Source organism: Dromiciops gliroides, chromosome 1, assembly GCF_019393635.1.
Source record: "Dromiciops gliroides isolate mDroGli1 chromosome 1, mDroGli1.pri, whole genome shotgun sequence".
NCBI classification, from domain to species: domain Eukaryota; kingdom Metazoa; phylum Chordata; class Mammalia; order Microbiotheria; family Microbiotheriidae; genus Dromiciops; species Dromiciops gliroides.
The window spans coordinates 634836202-634858190 of NC_057861.1; the positions used below are offsets into that span (position 1 = coordinate 634836202).

The window sequence follows — 21989 nt, forward strand, 5'->3', positions numbered from 1 at the left end:
TACATTTGCATTGTACACTCATTATATATATTGTTTTCCTGGTTCTGCTAACTCATTTTGGATCAGGTCATAAAAACAGTTTTGGTGTTTCTCTGAATTCTTTATTTTTTTTGGCATGGTAACATTACATTACATTTTTTTATCATAAATTGTTTCACCATTCCTCAATCAGTGGGCATATCTGCTTGGTTTCTGCTTGAATGTTACCACCAAAAAAAAAAGCGCTGCTATGGATATTTCTTTCTGTCTTTGATTTCTTTGTGGTCTATGCCTAGCAGTGGGATGTTTAGATCAAAGGCTATGGATGTTTTAGTCATGTATTTAGCATAATTCCAAATTTGTTGTTCATTCATTTCAGTTGTGTCCAACTTGTCGTGACCCCATTTGGGGTTTTCTTGGCAAAAATTCTAGAGTGGTTTACCCTTTCCTTTTCCAGTTCATTTCACAGATGAGGAACTGAGGCAAATGAGGTTAAGTGAATTGTTCTGGGTCATACAGCTAGTAAGTGTTTGAGGCTGCATTTGAACTCAGGTCTTCCTGACTCCAGGCCCAGCATTCTACCCACTGTGCCACCTAGCTGCCCTTAATTCCAAATAACTTTCAAAAAAGTTGAACCAATTCACAACCCCACCAATAGTATATTGGTTTACCTATCTTTCCACAGCCTCTCCCATCACTGACATCTTGGTGAAACAGGATAGAGACAACCCACACATATGGCAATAGATTTGAACTAAAGAGGCCTCCAAAGGCTCATTCATATATACTCACCCTCATCAGTCTAGTAGTTCAGTTCCCATTCCCCATGCTCACAGTACCTTGTTTGACTCTAGTATTGCATAATTAAAGTATGTTATAGCACTGTAGGATGTTGGAGCAGAAAAGGGTCTTAGAAATCATTTGGACCAAACTCCCTCATTTTACAAACAAAGGACCCTGAGGCAAGTGATATGCTTGGGGTCATGAGATAAACTAGTGGCAGAACCAGGATTAAACCCAAAGATTCCCAATTCCCAGTGCACTCCTCTTTTTTCATCAGTAAATGAGAGAATTGTGTTTAGCAGTAGTTACTGAATTATTAAATAGTTGCTGAGGAAAAACCATTTAAATTAGCCTGCCAAAGGTTAATAATCAAATCTAGGCAATAAAAACAATCCCAGAACCCACTCAGCAATCCTTTCCCCCACCCTTTGCCTGTTATACATATCTATTTCTCAAGCTTCTTGTATTCATATGAGCTTTTTCCAACCCAGTGAACATTTATTGAGTGCCACAGTTTTTATAGGCCCAATGGTAATAGGTTTGGGGGCACAAATCAATAAAATGTGTAGCTCCTTCAGAGATTTTTATAACTTAAATCAGTAAGTAATAAAGAAGGAATAAGCAATGTGCTATTAAATATATATGAGTATTTATACGCCCCTGATAAATATGTAAGCAAAAGATAGCTTAGGTTGAGTCAGGGTGATGATGAGGTTTTTGTTGTTTGCTTGGGGAAAGTGTCAAGAAGGAAGAAACAAGCAAGTCTAGCATAGGAAAAAGTAAAACTAAGTTCTTACTCTGAGGTACCACCTCACCTATCAAATTGGCTAATAGGGGGGAAAAAAAGGAAAATGATAAATGTTGGAGAAGATGTGGAAAATTTGGTATGCTGATGCATTGTTGATAGAGTTGTAAACTGATCCAGCCATTCTGGAGAGCAATTTGGAACTATGTCCAAAGAGTTATAAGATATGCCCTTTGACCCAGCAATACTACAACTAGGTCTATATCCCAAAGAGATCATAAATAAGGGGAAAGGATTCACATCTACAAACATATTTATAGCAGCTCTTTTTGTGGTGGCAAAGAATTGGAAATTGAGAGGATGCCCATCAATTGAGGAATGGCTGAACAAGTTGTTGGTATTTGAATGTAATGGAATACTATTGTGCTGTAAGAAATGATGAGCAGGCATGTTTCAGAAAAACCTGGAAAAACTTACATGAATTGATGCTGGGATAGGTAAGTAAGTAGAACCAGGAGAACATTGTACACAGTAGCAGCAACATCATGTGATATTCAACTGTGATAGACTTAGCTCTTCTCAGCAATACAATGATCCAAGACAATTACAAAAGATTCATGATGGAAAATGTTCTCCACATCCAGAGAATGAACTGTGGAGTCTGAATGTAGATCAAGGCCTGCTATTTTCACTTTTGTTGGTGGTGGTTTTTTGTTTGTTTCTTCTTTCTTGTGTTTTTTTTTCTTTTTGTTTTGCTTCTTCCCTCACAACATGACTAATGTGGAAATATGTTTAACATGATTGTAATGGATAACCTGTATCAGATCGCTTGCTGGCTTCAGGACGTCAGAGGGAAGGGAGGGAGAGAGAAAAATTTAGAACGCAAAGCCTTACAAAAATGAATGTTGAAAAATATCTTTACATGTAATTGGAAAAAAATTTTAAAACCACTGGAAAATGAATAAATAAGTTTTTTTGAAAGCTGCATTCTGTGTGATAGATGTTGTGGTGAAGAGTCAGAGACAGGACTGGGGTGTGAATTAGCCAACAAGGATTTATTAACCTCCTTCTGTGCCAGGCTCTGAGAATGGAAAAAAGGGAAATAGTCCCTGTCCTCAAAGAGTTCACATTGTTTGGGGGGAAATAACATGTAAGTGCACATCAAAGTGTCTACCAAGTAAATACAAGGTAATTTCCAGAGGAGGGAGGGGCCCCAGCAGGAAAGGCCTCAGGTAGAGAAAGCTTCACCTGAGCTTTGGAACAACCTAAAGATTCTGCAAGGCAGAGATAAAGAAATATATTCTAGGCTTGGGGCATAGCCAGTGCAGAGACATTGATATGGAAGATGAAGCACTTCAGAGGTATAGAATAAAGGCAAATTTACCTGTCCTACAGATAGAGAACATTCATGGCTAGGACCAAGTTGGGAAGGGCTTTAAATACCAGACAGAGGAATTTGTATTTGATCCTAGAGGCAATAGGGAGCCACTAGAATTTATGGAGCAGGAGGGTGACATGATCACACCTGTGCTTTAAGAATATTGCTTTGGCAGCCATGCGGAGGATCAGTTAGAAAGTGAGGAGGGGTTGAGTCAGGGCAACCAGTTAGGGACAGTAAACATAAAGGGCCACAATTTACTGGTTAGGTAGACATAAAGGCAGACAGAGTAGGAATAAACACATTATCAGAAGATTTTCTTATTCAGGATCAGAAGATTATCCAGGCCATTTTTAAAAATTTATTTTTATATATATTTGTGTGTGTGTGTGTGTGTGTGTGTGTGTGTGTGTATGCTCTTGGTAAATCTTATTCATGCTCTCAGATAGTTCAAGTGAGACCGGGCAGAGTAAGTACAATTTCCTTGTGTGGCATTAAGTTCTGAGGTCACAGTTTCTAGATAAAAACTTCTTAAACTGTGGGTTGTGACCCCATATGGTGTCATATAACTGAATGTAGGGGTTGTAAAAAAATACCTATTTTATATACCTATATACCTGGGGTCATAAAAATTTCTCAGGCAAAAAGGGGTCATCAGTGGAAAAAGTTTAAGAAGGCTTGTTCTAAGTTGAAGTTGTTAGTTTTATGCTTGGACAAGGTGCATTGGTAAAGACCGAAGTTGCTTCTGTGGGACCTTTTTTAAGGAATTAGTACTGCTGTTGAATTTCTGAAACAACTTTCCTAAAACGTCTTTAAAAAGATGATAAATAATAACTTAGCATCACATTTTGGGATTTTTCTTTCTAAGTTAACAAGAGCTGTTGTTTTCTGTCCTAGAGAGGCAGCATGATGTATACAGGTTGTCCCAAAAGTTATGGTGCAATTTTAAGTACATTAAGCTATTAAAGTTTAAATTATGTTAGCCTGAGGAGGAGAGAAACCCTAGAAGCTTAGTTGATTGTTTGAGCATCATGTCCTTATAATAATAAAGTTAAAATGGAAAGTGGAAAGTATATATATACTTAATGCAATTAAAAATTAGTATTTTTAATAAAACTTTGGGGGGGTGGCAGTGAGGGTTAAATGACTTGCTCAGGGTCACACAGTTAGTAAGTGTCATGTATCTGGGTCAGATTTGAACTCAGGTCCTCCTGAATCCAGGGCTAGTGCTTTATCCGTTGTGCCACCTAGCTGCCCTAATATAAACTTCTGATACAAATGAAAAAACTTTAACTCTTCTTCCCTCTCTTGGCTGTTTCTGATTTGCAGATGGGGGAAGAAATTGATCATCGTTGCCTCACAGGATATGCGTTACAGGGCCTTAATAGGCTCAGAAGGAGATCCTGATTTAAAACTCCCAGACTTCTCCTACTGTATTTTGGAGAGGTTAGGCCGAGCCAGATGGCAAGGAGAACTTCAGAGGGACCTTCACAGTAGTGCTTTCAAGTAAGTGAGAGAATTTACTGCTCTATACCCGTAGAATCCTGATTTTTAAAAGAAAAAAAAATGAGATCTTTTGAAAACCAAATGCAAGAGCTTTATGATTGACTCTTACCACCTCGAGTCCCATGTTGTTTTGGAACGTTAATTGGGGAATGGGGAAGGTAGTGGAATTGGACTAGGTCACGTCTTTGGTCCCTTCCAACTCTAAATATGTGATTCTGTAATGGGTTTTGACCCATCCTGAGGACCTCATATTCCTTTTCATATGCCTCAGATGCACACATTGGATTCTGTACATCTTTCACTGCTTTCCCTATAACCAAAGGGTACGAGGTCCTAAGAGACCCTGTTCCCACACCAGTTATATAGGGACTGTAGTCTGAGATTGGCTAACTGTGGAAATGACAGTGTGTAAACATTGTCCTCACTGATGAACAAATGCCAAAGGAAGTACCTTTTCCTTCCATATCATTTCCATGAAATTCTAAATATGATTTGCAATGAAAGCTATTACCAAAACATTATACCGGAAACATTTCTCTCCTCTACTTTGACTATTGAATTACTGTCCATTCTTTAATTTTTTTTAAAAAATCCATTTTGAGTACTGCTTCCTTCAGGAAACTTTCCCTGATTGCTCTGAGCAGTCAACAACCTCAGATCTCACATACCATTTTGTTTCATAATTTTTAATATATTTGTTTGGTTTTTATTTTTTAAATAAATATTTAATGATGTCTTGGGGTTTTTTGTTACCAAAATTTTCCCCATTACCCTTCCCCAGAGAGACATTTCAGATAATATTTTCAAAGAAAGAAAAGAAGGGAGGGAGGGAGGGAGGAAAAGAATAGTAAAAGTTCTCATTATATTGCAAAAGTCTCAAAATGTGTGTGGTATAACACACTTGTGGACTAACTTCCCCTCTTTGCAAAGCATTGGGGTGAGTATGTCTCGTATCTCTCTTCTTTGAAATCACACTTTTTATTTATAGTTTTGCAACATTTGTGTGTGTGTGGTTCTTTCTTTTTATATTGTTGTAGTCATATATATATATGTATTGTTTTCTTGCTTTCTTTTTATATTGTTGTAGTCATTATGTATATTGTTTTCTTGCCTTTGCTTCTTTCAGTATTAGTTCATATAGATCTTTCTATGCTTCTTTGTATTCATTATAAGCTTCTTATCTTAGTAGCATAGTAATATTCCCTAAGATTTGTGTGCTGGCATTTGTTTCACCATTCCCAAATCAATGGGCAACCACTTTGTTTCTACTTCTTTACTATCACAAAAAGTGCTCCTATGAAGATTTGGGGAACTACTTCTCATCAGTGGCTTTCTTGAGTTATGAGCCCAATGGTGGCATCTCGGGGTCAAATGATATAAATATTTTGGCCTAATTTATTCTATATTCCTTTCCAAAATGGTTGTACTGATACACAGTTTTACCAACCATACACTAGTGTACCTATTTTCCCACAACCCCTCCAATGCTGACTATTCTCATATTTTGTCATCTTTGACAGTTTCCAGGGTATAAAGTAAAACTTTGGGTTGTTTTTTTTTTTTTATAATTAGTGATTTGAAGCACTTAATAGGGTTATTGATAGTTTACTATCTATGCACACACACATATGCATCAATATGTATATGTATATGTTAGCTGCTTAAATAATGTGGATGCCAAACACTTCTCAGAGAAATTTGATACAAAGATTTTTTTTCCCATTCTGTCACACTCCTTACCCTAGGTGCATTAGTTTTGTTTTCTAATGTAATTTTTTTTTTTTTTTTAGTGAGGCAACTGGGGTCAAGTGACTTGCCCAGGGTCACACAGCTAGTAAGTGTTAAGTGTCTGAGGCCAGATTTGAACTCAGGTACTCCCGACTACAGGGCCAGTGCTCTATCCACTATACCACCTAGCTGCCCCCTAATGTAATTTTTACAAAATAAAGTTATCTATGTTGGTGTCTAGATAATCAGTTCTTGGATGTCAGGAAGACTGTCTTAACTTTGTTTCTTCCCCAGCACCTAAACCAGTGCTCTGCATGAAGGCACTTTTAGAAATGTATATTTAATTTAATTATTACCTCTTGTTTCTACATTTTCCTCAAGGGTTGATGCAGGGAAACTTCACTACCACAGAAAAATATTGAACAGAAATGGGCTTATTACAATGCAGTCTCATGTTATTCGGTTACCAACTGGAGCCCAGCAACACTCAATTCTCCTGCTCCTGAATCGTTTTCATGTTGACAGGTACGGTATGTGTATGTGCTCAATAGAGTGTTCAGGTGCAGCCGTGTGAACTGAGCCTTTAAAAACCATAAACCAGGTTCTGAGAAGTATTACAGTGAACAAATTTGGGATGTGTAGAGAATTAATAGTTTTTAACTTGATACTTCAGTTTGTTGATCATAACATTTGTGGATTTAGAATCTTGGAAGGGATCTTATAAATCATTTAGTCTAACTGCCTATCCCAGTCCTTCAGTAATTCAGTTAGCCAGCCTCTATTTTTATGAATGTTTTCACAGAGAAACATTCAGAATGAACTTCTCTCACCTCTTCATATCATCCTCCATTGTCTCCACCTTTATTCCTGTTTCTGATGACAAGTTAGCCCTTCTCCCTAAGGCCAAGTGTATCTACATGTATCCTTTATGCCAACTCGTATATTTGGCAAAATTCCCTCACAATCTCTTCCAATCCCTGGCCTATCTTTAATCTCTCCCTTTCTGTCAGTTCCTTTCTTGCTGCCTGTAAACATGCCTAGATTTTCCCTATCCTTAACAAAACAGCCACAACAACAGCAATTGACCGTGTTTGCCCCTTAAGCTATCAACCTGTACCTCTCCTCCCCTTCACAGGGAGCTTCTTAGAAAAACCTGCTTATTCTTGTTGCCACTACTACTTCTCTACTCCCTCATTTCTTAACCCTTTGAAATCTGTCTTTAGACTTCAACTGAAAGTGTTTTCTCCAGAGATATCACTCATCTTTTAATAACCAATTATGGTAGCCTTTTCTCAGTCCCTATTCTGCCCAACCCCTCTGCAGCATTTGACAACATTATCTTTTCCTCCTGGTGGATACACTCTTCTCTGATTTTGTTTGTTTGTTTGTTCATTTGTTTGGTTTGGTTTTTTATGACAGTACTCAGTCTCTCTTCTCCTACTTGTCTTATTAATATTTGTCAGTTTCCTTTGTTGTATGGCTATCCATATATGTGGATGTTGCCAATTCTATGTCCTGGTCCTCCTTTCTTTCTATATATACTCTTACTTGGTACCTCATTAGCTCAGATGGGTTTAATTATCATCTCTATTCAAATGACTCCCTGATTTATATACCTGGACCTAGTCTCTTTCCTGAGCTCTAATTTTCTATTACCAGTTGCCTAATGGGTAGTTCAAACTACATATGCTGAAGGTATTTCAAGCTCATTATGTTTGTAGCAGAGCTTATTACCTTTCCCCAAAAAAAGGTCTCTCCTCCAAATTTTGCTAATTCTATTAGGGCACCACTATGTTTTTAGTCCTGTCAATCAATGGATTAGCATTTATTAAGATCTTTGTGTCAGGCACTGTTCTAGGCACTTAGGATACCAAGACAAAAAATAAATGCCCATTTTCAAGGACCTTACATTCTATCACAATCCTGAAAATCAAAGTATATTTTTTTAAGAAAAAGAAGAGAGAAAACTAACAGTCAGCAAAACCAATCAATACTTTGAAATAATCCAAAAATATATGCAATGTTCCCCACCCATGGAACGCCCAGCTCCTTTGAAGGGGTAGGGATGGGAAAGGGGAGGAATGGTCAGTGGAGGACATTTTATTAATACTTCCTAAAATAATAATACCTTTGGAAGCAGATTTATAACACTTGGTTCATGCTAAGATTATAGCCAGCAGTTTTCCTTTTGTGTTTTGAAAGATCCATTACTTGATCGGTGTAGATGCTCCCTCCCCCCATATAGATGTTAAGCTGCTCTCATGAAGGTACAAAAACTTACCTTCTTTTCTTCTGTTATTCATGTCCATGTTTTCCTATAAAACCTCCACAGAGGATCTTCCTGGTTCTTATTCTTTTAGTTTTGCTTATTATCTCTTTCTTGTTCCATTTCTAATTTGTCTCCTTTTCTGGTCATATCTATATCCTCAGTGATCTCCTTTATGGCCATTTGCACACAAACAGTTGTTGACAAACAGTAACATGGTATAGCTTTTTTATGTCCCCCATTTTTCTTTCCATTGCCCTTGGGCTTCTTTTCATTTTAATTCTTCTATACCTTTGTGGTAGTTCATGATTTGAAGTGCCATAGCAATACTGGAAGAATATTGGTGTGAAAGATACGGACTTGTGCCAAGATGGTGCCTGTCTGTCCTTCATACTGAGGCTGGTGGATCTCTTGAGTTCAGGAGGTCTGAGCTGGAGTAGGGCTCGAGACAGTCGAGTGAGTGCATGAAAATCTGCTCCAGTTGGGGTCCCCAGGAGCCACCAGATTTCCTTCTGAGAAAAGAAGTGGCCCAGTTCAGAAATGGAACAGGGCAAAACTTCCTTGCTGATCACCAGTGTGATCCAGCCTGGAAGAGTTAGGGAGACTCAGAGTCATAAAGGGGGGGATAAAGCAACTTTGGCAGCGATAAGCTGTTTGAAATCATCAGAAGCACTTCTCGGGGTCCGAAATATTATCAAGTTGTATCTCCTGCTTCTGTGAGTACCAGATGCCCAGCTCAGTAGCCATCACAATGATTTTCCATAATACACACAGGGACTAACCTGATAGGAAATATGCATTTTTTTTTTTTGTAGTGCTCCATGTTCCAGTAGACCAATCTTTTTACTTCTCTGAAGTGGCTTTATAGTGTTCTGAGGCTTTCCAGAATGAGTATGAAACCATCTGCTAATAAAGGCATTTAGAGAAGTCCACCATCAATAAGAAATTCTTCTTTCATTTCAGCCTCAATCTCTAACACTGTCACACAAAGTTTAGAGTGTTGTTAAGACCTCCACCCTTATAACTGGTGCATTTGGTTTTTTGAAGTGCAGAACTTTACTTTATCCCTATTGAGTTTCATTTTATTCACTTCAGCTCTCCTAGTGTTTTGAGCTCTTTTTGAATCTTGATTCTAGTCATCCAGCATAATAGATATTCCTACTAGCTTTGTGTCATCTGCATATTTGATTAGCATGTTTTCATGTATCAGGCAGCTGTCAGAGTCTTGCTCCTAGATTCACAGCTGGTGCTACTGTAAGGATGATTTATGTCCCTTCATGGGACTTTAAGTCCCTAGAGCAGCCAAAATGAAAAGTGGAAGTGGGCCTTGAACTTAGCACCTATTACATATACTCCCCCTTCTGCCCAAGAGAAACAGAATTCAACATTTACTAGAGTTACACATTGCACTTCACCAGCCCTGACTAAAATGGGATTAAACAAGGTTTTATCCTTTTGCAGAGGAGCCCAGAGCTCTTTCTAGGGAACATCATACAGTATTTCTTCTCCTTTGGAAATACTTAAAACATTCTCCTTAATGTTAGATATATTTTGCTTACAGTACTTGAAAAGAAAGTATGGCAGCAACCCAGGAGAGAAGCTAATAGAGTAGAGGTCAGGTCTTTTCCTTCCCATATGTTCTGTTTAGTCATGTAGTTCTCCATCATACATCTAAAGAATTTGGCAGTCATCTTTGTCATTATGAGTTAATATTTCTCAAGTCACCTGCATGGTGGCTCTCTTAGGACATAGGAAGGATTGTTGCTATTCCTTGAGATCTTTTAGACTAAGAACTACAGGATGTGAGAATTGGTATTCTTAGGCTGCCTCCTTTTCATAGCCAGAGCCCAAGTTCCTTAAATCAGAGATGTCAATGCGTATAGGCATAAAATTGGGCATACGCAGATATGCTTATTCTAAAGGAGCTACATGATCTCTTTAAGCCCTGCTTCTGCCCCTGACTGGTGGTGTGACCTTGAAAAGTATTTTTATCCTCTGGACCTCAGCTTTCTCTCAGATGTCAGACCAAGTGATCTCTAAGTTTCCCTTCAGCAATAATATCCTAAGGTCCTAAGACTCTCTCTCTATGTATGTTTACACACACAGTTCTTGAACAGCAATCTTTAAAAATACAGATGGCCTGTGACAATGAAACTGAAAATGGCAAATTGTCTGCTTTTATCATAGGAGGAGTAAATATGACATCCTTATGGAGAAGCTTTCTGCAATGCTGAGCATTCGAACTAACCAGATGGAGACATTAGGATGCCTGAGGGAAGAACTGGTGAGACACTTGGTGGTTTTCCAGTGCCTGTGCTGTGCTGAATTTAATCTGCACGTAATTATTGTGTGAGGAGCTTAGGTTTGGAGACCTTTGTCTTTCTAAGCACAGAGTAAATGAATCACAAATTGAAACCTAAAGACCATGTTATAGGCTTGAATAGCCCTGAGTTTGGGCTTTTTCTTTTTCTTCTCTTTGCAACAGAAATGAAAAAGCACTTTGTCCTTCCTTTGAACTCTGCTTAGATTCTGTAGATCCTTGAGCAGACTTAAGATTTTTATTGGGTTTTCTTACAAGCTGTGTTCACAGAGACCACATGTAAATGGCATATGAAATTCAAGTTAGTCTTCACATTCCATCTTTCTGTGTCTTTCTCAGGAATGTCTCTGTAACAGGTCTGGGGAGGGAAGTAAAGCAAAGGGTGGAAAAATGGTCACCATTTTGGTCATTCTGTAAGGCAGAGTTATGTAGTGAAAGGAGTATTAACTTTAGAGTTGGGACTTCTGGGTTGTGATCCCATCTTTGACACTTTCTAGCTCTCTGACCATGAGTAAGTTACTTCATCTGTAAAATGAGGCCAATGATATTTGTGCTTGAACTGCATCCCCATGGGATGGTTGTGAAGAAGTGCTTTGTAAATTTCAACATGCTACTATAAAAATTTATATTCTTATCTCCAGCAAAGCAAGGGAGGGGATGAAAGCTGATATCTAACTAGCACATCGAGACTTTACAGATTTGGGGGGGGGGGGTTCCCCACACATTCTCTTTTGATTTCAGTAATGACAACATCTCTTTTAGATGCTATAGGTAAAATTATCTGCATTTACAAATAAGGACACTTCAGCTCATGGAAAATAAAATGACTTGCCATTTTCACACAATTAGTACACATTCATGGCAGTATTTTAACCTAAATCTTTCCTCATTCTAAATCCAGTGTTCTTTCCATTGAAGTAGGGAAGCATGGGAAGCTATCTCCCACCCATATGATTGTTAATTATTTCCATATTATCTATCAGTCTAGGATGAAAGAGATGCTACATTGGAAAGGGAAGGCAATCAAGGGTATTATGTTTATAGAATTATAATTATAATTTATAGGATTCTTATACAAGATTATCTAATGCAGCCTTTTCATTTTACTAATGAAGAATGTAAAGAGATAAAGGAATGGAGAGATGTAAAATAACTTGCCAAAAGTCAGATTTGTAGCCAGAATCTGAACCCGGATCCTCTGACTCCAAATCCAGTATTCTTTCACTGCTAAAAATCACATTTTAAATTTTATTTTTAGAAAAGTAAACAGTGTTGCAAAAATTAAATGAGCTTTGTTTTTAATGTAAAACTATCCTTGTGATCTATAGTGGTCCATATTCTTATTGGCCTACATCAATTTAATCATTCTACAGTTCATTTCCCTGGAATGAAGGAATTTCTCTTACAGATCTCATGTCCAACCTGGGGCTAGATACCTGAGCCTCCAGCTATTTGGTATTCAAGGTACACATAGAAATCTGAAAGTAGAAAAAGCACTGCTTGGATTTGGTTCCATTTCATCATTTGTCCCTTACTAGCTTAAAAGGCTATGAAAGGGAGTAAGGAAGGAAACGAACATTTATTAAGGGTCTGCTGTGTGTCAGGCATTATGTGAAGTGCTTTACAGATTTATCCAATTTAATCCCATGGGAGATGGGTGCTATTATTCTCATCCCCATTTTATAGTTGAAGAAGCTGAGGCAAACAGAGGCAAAATAACTTGCCATGAGGGACACAGCTACTGAGTATCTGAGGCTATATTTGAACTCAGGTCTTCTTGACTCTCGGCCCAGCTCTCTCTCTACTGTACCACCAAGCTTCTATGGGCAAATCATTTTTCTCTGGGCCCATTTTCTCGGTAAACGTGGGGGTTGGACTAGATATTCTCTAAGGACCCCAGCAGCTCAAAGTCTGTGTTCCTATGAATGAGAAAGTCCCATTTGCCTTTCTTTTGCAGCACAGTATCCGCTCTATAACACTGATAATTAGGAAATGTGAAAAATTAGATTGGGTACAATCATCTCACCTCTACAGTTAAAGTATCCTTCTTCAGTGGAAAGAACACTAGACTTAAAGCCAGGAAGATCCTGCCTCACACTCTCAGTAACTTGCCCTTTCTGGGTCTCAGTTTCCTCATTCATAAAATGAGTTTAGACTCAAAGTGCTCTCTAGGGTTCCTTCCAGCTCTTGAGTCTGAGAAGCAGCCCCGAGAATTAGAAAAGGCGGGGGGGGGGGGTGTCCAAACATATTGCCTCTTTCTCATTGTAGACTCCTAAAAGTCAAGGACTGTGTCATTTCATTCCCTTTCCATGATGCCTGGTCCACTACCACATGCCATTGGTGGGAGTTTAATTTGTGCCTGTCTATGGGCTTCTCTCTCTGATAACATAGATTAGCAAAGAAGCACAGTCTACAAACCACCGGTGGGTTGGTTGGGCCATATGTGCACCATCATTGTTATTGCTCCAGCCACATGTTCACCATTCCCAGAGGTAGAAAGGCAGCCAATGCAAGAGGGTGTCAGGGTCTCTCAGCATGTGCAGCCGCAACTTTGTAGGCATTTTCCTTCCCCTTCTCCAAACTCATCCCCATCCTTTTTTAAATAGATAGACCAGCACAGCTTAACTAGCAATACACAATAGATAGTGCCTTCTGTTGTTCCATACTTAACATGTAGTAGGTAAATCCAATAACTCCTATAATTCTCTAAGATAAACCTCCTGGGTTGGTCAGGCCCTCTAGAATTGGCCCCGGAAACCAGTTAGTCAACATCTTTCCTCTAGAATTTTCTTGCCAGGTGAGTAGCTCTCTATACAAGAAGCACTTTTAAATTTTCTTGCTGTGAGGATTCCATCCACTGGTGCAGTTTCCACCATGTGTGTAACTTAGAGCCTCAGAGAACAACATGAAGCTTGGACAGGTAAAGGGCCCCGCCCTGGCTTACATACCTGGTGAGTGATGATGGTGAAATGTTCACTCAAGCCTTCCTGGCTCCAAGTCATTCATTTTTTCCACTACATAGTTTGGCGTAACAATTTTATATCAAGAACCACATTTTTGCCTGTTTTTAAATTTTAGAATCACAGTATTTGAGACTTGGAAGTGCCTTTACAAGTCATTTAATTGGTGCAGTACAGTGAAAAGAGCACTGGCCGGGGCATCTAGGTGGCACAGTGGATAAAGCACCAGCCCTGGATTCAGGAGGACCTGAGTTCAAATCTGGCCTCAGACACTTGACACTTACTACTAGCTGTGTGACCCTGGGCAAGTCACTTAACCCTCATTGCCCCAAAAGAAAGAAAGAGGGAGGGAGAGAGAGAGAAAGGAAGGAAGGAGGGAGGGACGGAAGGAAGGAAGGAAGGAAGGAAGGAAGGAAGGAAGGAAGGAAGGAAGGAAGGAAGGAAGGAAGGAAGGAAGGAAGGAAAAGAGAAGGAAAAAGAAAGAAAGAAAAGAAAAGCATGGGCCTTGGTTAGTAGGCCAGCATTTTGGTCCTGGTCGTGTTTTTCTCACCTCTTATAGTCGAGCACAGAGTAGAACAGAACAGTGGAAACTGGAGGTAGAAAGTCTGCAGAGCAGCTTCTTAGGGTTTGTTAATATTGTTAGAGGGTATTTCCTCCTTAGAAGTTCCCCACACCCGTGAAATTATAGAATCGGTTTAAAACAATCCACAATTATTTTATGACTGCCCATGATCTCTATTCCAGTGCTCAATGTGGTCTTTTTTTGTAAGTGCTTTTGTTATTGATCTGGAGGATGTGTTAAGGAGTAGTTGGTGATTTGGATTCCTGTTAAAGATTTGTCATTCCTTTGGCTAATCATATCTCATGGCTTCTAAAATTTTCCTAATCCCTTTTTGTACTTGCCAAGTTCTCCCTGATGGCACAAAACTGTGGCAACCTGAATCATACTTAAATTACTTCCATTTTGGACCTGTGTTCATTTATTTGTTACAGAGCATACTGTTGATCCTTTATATTGACTTGTGAACTTTATTTTGACAGGGTCTCTGTGAAAGAACATTTAAACGTCTTTATCAATATATGCTGAATGCTGGCCTAGCCAAGGTGGTCTCAGTCCCTTTACAGGAAATTCACCCCAACAGTGGACCTTGTAAAACCAAAAAAGGTAATGATCATCTTCAGTTCAAGTTCTTTCCCTTGGGGAAGCGTCCACATTCATAAGGGATGCACATGGTCCATTGCTGAGTGTCCTGGAAGACAATAAACTCATTGTCTCTTTGGCATGCTAACACCCTCATTCTGCAGAAAAGTAGTAAACCCTTTTTGTCTATCTTGGCCTCTTTCCCTTGAAGAGAGTGATTGACCACTCTCAGGTCAGTAATAAGGATAAGCTTTTCATCCAGGTTCAGCAGTTCACATAAGAGCTTGATTTCATCAGTTGTCCCCATGTGGAACTCTGAGCCTGTGGTTTTTATCCCATTGTGTTTTGGGCTATCACAGTTCTCTCCTTCAGCCCCCTCCGCCACCGCCAGAAACACATTTCTCCTGATTGAACTTTCCTGTTAAACTACTATCTTGGGGGCAGCTAGGTGGCGCAATGGATAAAGTACTGGCCCTGGATTCAGGAGGACCTGAGTTCACATGTGGCCTCAGACACTAGCTGTGTGGCCCTGGGCAAGTCACTTAACCCTCATTGCCCCACGAAAAAAATTTAAAAATAAATAAACTAATACCTTAAAATTTGTCCTCCAGTTATTCCAAGTTTCAGAACCTTCCCAAAACAAGGCAAAAAAAAAATATATATATATATATCCATAATTATATATATCCACAATTATCAGTGTACTTTTCCCAAGATTTCAATTACCTTGTTTGCACAATTCAGATTCGTTCTTTTCCATGAGTGATATCAAGAAATGAAGAATTATAGAAAAATTAAACAAATAGATGAACATTTCTTCATATTTTTGCAGGTGTGCCTACTTTATGTAGCAGTTGTGTTCATGAAAAGTTGCATTTAAATTTATAGATTGAATTCTATTTTAAGTACACCATGGAAAGATGTTGATTTTTTTGTAAAAAGTAAAGAATGCCTTGTAATGCAAATAATCATTGCCTATTTTGTCTACTCTGCAAGTTTGTATTTTCATGTGTTGATGGTGCACACCTGTGTTTAGAAAAGTTCTGAACAAACCTAGAAGCTACTCAAACAGTCATGAGTTGGAAGTTCTTAAGAAATTTAGTCCACCTTTCTCTTTGTATAAATGAGGAAATTGAGGCCCATACACAGTAAGTCAAAATGATTTGCTTTGCATGACATTTGTTTTTCACCTCTTAATACATTTGATTTTTTTGTATTATGATTACCCTGTCTTATCTAAAACTTGTATCTCTCCTGGTTCCTAGGGTAGCACATAGCAGGTACTTAATAAATGTGCCAATTGAATTAAAGAGATTTGCCCAAGCTCAGACAGTGGAATTGTAGTTCTGGAACAGAGATTCAGGCCATTTGAGATACATGCCAAGGTACTTCCCACCTTACCAGTAGAGGGCAAGATATTTGGTGCGGTCCTTATAAGGTTGCCCTGATGTCCTTCAATTAATACATTATAAGCAGACACTGCCATCAACTTGATTGCCCATTGTGTTATACTTCAGGCTATAATCACCCACTTTAAACACAATTCCTAAGGCACTAACTGCTACCTGTGACTATTGGTTCTGTGGAACCAATAATAGCATTAAGGTATGCATATATAGACTCAATTCTTGCTCTAGAATATGGTTATAATTGGAAGCTATTAAAGGGGGATATGCTGCCATTCATTCGTGACTTTGAAGAGTTTACTGCCTGTTGAGAGTTTTTAGTAGCAGTGATGTAATCACACTGAATCATGTTAAGTCACACACTTGATCACACTGAGTCATATCAAGTCACACAATTTTGCCTCTTCCCCCTTGTGACTAATGGTATTCATTTGGGATATTTCTGAACACAGAAGTTGTATGTGACAATTAATTTAGCAAACCCTCTGCTCCAACCATCTAGGGTACACAACCTGTAAAATTCTTTTTCTCTTATTTTTCTAGATACTTCTTTAGCTGATCAGTGATTTCATCTGCGTGGATGCCTCCACCAGTGATGGTTGTTATATGGCAGATCATAATCTGTCCATCCCTGCCTATCTTGAGTGACTCTTGTCATCGTCCTCCCCTAGGTCTGCCATAAGGCATCTACCCACAGTATACTCAGGGCCTTCCTTTAGATCTCTTGACATTGCATGAAGACCAGTGGAATAAACTGGATGTAGATAATTTACTTTGCACTATTAACTGTATGACTGGTTTACTTTTTTTCCCCAGTCTTACATTTTTCAGATAATATCTTTATACCATTTTTACATAATTTTTTATTTGCAATGTGTTACATCCTATTCACAGCTACCATCTACCTCTTCACTGTCCTTTTTTAATCCTTAAATTCAGTTCTTTCAAAATTGTCACATTCCATGAATCATAGCCATATAACATCACTGGAAGAATATTGGCATTAAAAAGATGATAGACCTTTATTTTAGGGAGAAACTTAGGTTTATTAAAAGAACTTCAGGGGCAGCTAGGTGGCGCAGTGGATAGAGCACCAGCCCTGGAGTCAGGAGTACCTGAGTTCAAATCCGGCCTCAGACACTTACTTAATACTTACTAGCTATGTGACCCTGAGCAAGTCACTTAACCCCAATTGCCTCACTAAAAAAAAAACCAAAAAAACCACAACAAACTTCAATTTCCCAAAGGTCATCCAACTTTTTTTGTTATTGTTCTTCAGTTTGGGATCCTCATTGCTCATTGTCCATTTGCAGTAAGAAGTATTGGAGGAAAAAAGCAGATGTTTGTCCAAAATGGCATTTTTTTTGATGGTGATACTTTTGCATATGATTATCATGAGTATCACAATCCAAGATGACCAGATATCTCATAAAATGTTACTTGTTGTTGCCTCTGAATATAATAAAAACAACTTTGCCAACTTCATTTTTGGTCTCTTCAAGGATAACCAGTGAGCCAGCTTTTCATTTAACTATTATTTCCTTTGGGTTTCTGGTTTTATTTGCTGTGAGACTGTAACGATCAATAAAATTCCATTTCTCCAGTAATATGCCCACTTCTTGATCACCAGACAAAGATTTTCTATTTAAAATATAAATAATTAATTTAGCGTTTTTGGATAGCCTAAAAACTGTGATTTTTTTTTTAATTCTCTATTATCTCTTTAGAAGCATAGGATTGAGTACCATTTTGTATTTCTCTTTGTTTCATGAATTACCATGGCCAATGAATTCATCACCAGATGGCCAGCCTAGTATTGATGAGGCTTTCCATACTTATCTAGGCTAGTCCTCAGAAAACAGAAATAATTTGTTGCTAAAATTATACTTCAAGCTTTTCTAGCTTTGTAGGATCTGGCAAAGCTTTGATCTTTCTGGCACATACATCAAGAACATGGGGTTACCTCCATGTGCCAATAAAGGCACTACATAAGATTTTGTGGATGTTCCATCCTTGTCTTTGCCCTAATGAGAATAACTTGGGGTGTGGGGGGGTACCTTATATATGTAAATCCGTGTAATATAGTGTGTATATAATAATAATAATAATATATAGTATATCTGCTTAGATAGATATAGTAATTAAAGGTTTGCAAAGTGCTGATTCTACAACAATAACCTTGAAGTGTTAGTGGCACAAATGTTAGTATTCTCATTTTCTAGATGAGAAAACTAAGCCTCAGTGATAGTTAAATAACGTTCCCTGTGATCACACAGTAAGCATTGGAACCCAAGGCTTCTTTACTCCAAACTTAGTTCTCTTTCAGTGATATCCTAGATTTCTACTTTTAACTAGATCCATACCTTAGCATTCGGGATAAAAACAGCCAAATGCATCACCACAGGTGGTCAAAACAGTCTGCATTTGTTCTTCAAAAAGCAATTTCCGAACTATTTCCACAGTAGTATAATTTCCCAAGCATTGATCCAATCCTTATCACTGACTCAAAGAGCAACCAGAGTTTCAGCAGATGGAGGCAGGAAGTCTGGGGTTCAATCCCAGCTTTTACACATGGTAGCTGAATAAACTCCAGGCAATTCATCCAAGCTCTCAGAACTTCAGATTTCTCATCTGTAAAAACTGGGGTAATAATAATCCCTGTACTGCTTACTTTAGGGGTGGGGGAAATCACGTTGTAAGGCACAAAAGATGATATGAATATAAATTGTTATCAGTGCCATTGTGTTGATTTGGGATTTTTAGCAAAGAGATAAGAAAGCTAACTCCCATTTATGCCATGCTTTTGAGTTTGCAAAGTGTCTTCCTAAAAACCCCCTGAGAAAATTAGAGTACGAGTATTGTTATCCCCATTTTATAAAAAATTAAACTGAGGACCAGAGCGGTGAAGTCATTTGCTGGAGTGATCAGTTATGGAGCCAGGTCTTTGGACTCAAAGTCCCTTTTCCAACCTACCATGTCCAGGTAACATTTGGTAGCATTGGGCCAGTATAAGCCCTTCCACAGTATGGGATTGGCTTCATGGAAAAGATACCTTTCTAACCCCATTTCTATTTTCCCCAATATCCCTGTTAGACAATAGCATTCCCCTTCGTGTCTCAGTGAAAAAAGACTCCAGCTGAGGTTTTCTTTTTAAGATGGGGAATGTTTTAACTTTGTAGCTACATATTGAGGGAAGCAACACAATGCTTTCTCTGACATAGAGAATTTTCTATAGAAAAAAGCTCATTTCATGTAGCCCTCAGGGGAATCTTGTCAGTGTTCTCACACAAGCATTTTGGAGTATTTCAATTTTACAAACGCATGGGTCCCATATGATTCATGAAGCCAGCAGTATGCATCCCTCAGCTGCTTTTGATCCAACTAAAAATGGATTCTGCGTTGGAGGGCCTTTCAACTGCCTCTTTTCCCCAGTTCAGTCACAGCCTGGAAGATGTTCAACCATTTTGCTGAAATCTGTCCCAAACTATACATTTCAATAATTCAGCTCATGCTATGGCCAAATAAACTTATCACATGGTGACTGACATTTTTATGATGAGCTGTTCCTTGCTTATTTATCAGGCTTTTCCTGGGATAAAGGATACAGGGTGTTGTCAAGTCCTTCCTTGAAGAATTTTCAGCCATATGTGACCTGCCAGAGCTCACTTTCCCCTTGGCATAGCCTTTGAGGATTCGTGGTCACTATCATGCCACAGTGAGCCAGCCACCAGAGGAGAGCTTCATTGATGGCACAACAATAGCTAATGGGACAAAAGATACTTTTTATTTGAAGGCTGACAAGAAAACAAAGTAACTGGGCTGGACTTTGTATATTTTTTACTGTTGACTTCTTTCACACCCAAAATAATTGGTATTCACTTTTTCACTCATGGTTCTTTAACCAAGTAGTTTCTTATAGAAACCTGATACAGTAGGCTTATTCATGCAAGCCTCAGAATTGAGCAATCTTTACAATGACAGACTCAGTTCTATTTAACAAATATGCATTAAGTACTTGTTATGTGCAGGGTACTTGTGCTAAATGCTTCACAAGAATTCATGGCCCTTGAGCAGAACATTCACATGTATTGTTTCCATATCTTTAAACCACAGAATAGTTTCAGTAGAAAGCACTTTAGAGGCCTTCTGATTATCAGTTCTTTTTTTACCCATTAGTTGCTGCTGCCTCTTGCTGATCATCAGGTTTTGCCATAGTTATTCTTGCTTTTTTTAGAGTTCTTCACTGACTCAACAGGGCATATGCCTCACTGTGAACCAGTTAAATCCAACAAGTATTTATGAGATTTACTTTGTAGTAGTCCTGCCCTCAAGGAGTTTAGGGAAAGATAACATGAGTGTACAAGTGAGCATAATAGAAGGCAGAATATAAGAAGGTGCTATAGTATCATATGAACTCAAAGTTCCTATATGAATGGGAATTAATATGGTACCCAAAGTATCATATGAATTCAAATGAGAGAGAGATGCTATGTTGTTGTGGGGGTCAGGTTAGGCTTCATGAGGCAATTGAGCCCGGGTCTTGACAGATGGGTCAGAATATATTAAAAATAAATTACATGGAGAAAAACATTCAAAACAGGTGGGCAAGTGTGGAACTTGTTTTGAAAACAGTGATTAGTGTAGTTTTGCTCAAACAGGGTTTTATAAAGGAACTGATACAAGATAAGGGTGGAAAGATGGAGTTAGAGAATGAAGGGTCTTCAGTGTCAAGCTAAGGAGTTTGGATTTGAGTCTATGCATTTTATGAAGTAAGAATATAAAAGGCTTTTATGTTGGGAAATGTGATTAGAACATTGCTTTAGGAGATTACCGGTGAAACTTGTAGGTCATCTTGTATTCTGGCTCTATGTATAGGCAGCATAGACATTTGCCTACATGAATACTGTAAAAGAACCCCCGTGCCCAAATATCCCATAGGAGCCTATGAATCCCCCATCTTTCTTTCTACCAGGATATTCTAGGTTGCTTAACAATATGTCTCCATAAGACCAATGTTAAAATACATATTTGTTACCTAGGAGGGGAGAGAGAATCTCATGGGAGGTTGGGTTCTGTACCCTGTTAGCACATAAGCATAAATCAGTTGATTGGGGGACAACATTGTGTGTTACTGAGTAAAGAACTTTATACTGAGCTATTCTCTTTTTTTTTTTTTTTTTTTTTTTTTTTTGCGGGGCAATGGGGGTTAAGTGACTTGCCCAGGGTCACACAGCTAGTAAGTGTCTGAGGTTGGATTTGAACTCAGGTACTCCTGAATCCAGGGCCGGTGCTTTATCCACTTCGCCACCTAGCCACCCCCTGAGCTATTCTCAAGGACAGAAGGTAGCTCAGCCAAGGAAGGCAGGGCCAGGACTAGGAAAGAGCAATTTTTAATACTTTTGTGACCTCAGGTTAATCACTTACCTTCTTTGAGGCCCACTTTCCTTGGTTGTATAAAATAAGAGGATTGGACTAGACAATTTTTTAAGTTGCTTCCAACTCTAAGTCTCTGATCCTATGTTTGGTGGGGTTACTGCTACTGCTGGGACCCAGTATCCAAAAGCAGTCTGGGAGTATTGGCTGCCCTAACAAAACAATTAAAGTGGCAGTCAGTGGTGATGAATTCATAAATCATTTCATATTATAGTAGGAGGAGATCTTTAAACATAGGACAAAGAGTTGGGAAGGGACCTTGTGACAAAAAATGTTAGAGCTAGAGAGAACCTGAAAGATCATTTAGTGCAGCCGCCACATTTGAAAGAGATCAGGCAGTATAT

General features: G+C 38.6%; 1 protein-coding gene across 1 annotated transcript in view; it reads left to right on the top strand.

The window, feature by feature from the left end:
* GTF3C1 (general transcription factor IIIC subunit 1) overlaps window positions 1–21989 on the top strand; it is a 125207-nt gene that overhangs the window by 29638 nt on the left and 73580 nt on the right. Inside the window, exons 3-6 of the mRNA XM_043976649.1 lie at window positions 4215–4391; window positions 6501–6644; window positions 10573–10669; window positions 14707–14830. Of these exons, the coding sequence (XP_043832584.1) occupies window positions 4215–4391; window positions 6501–6644; window positions 10573–10669; window positions 14707–14830 (542 nt within the window). The remainder of the gene's footprint in view (window positions 1–4214; window positions 4392–6500; window positions 6645–10572; window positions 10670–14706; window positions 14831–21989) is intronic.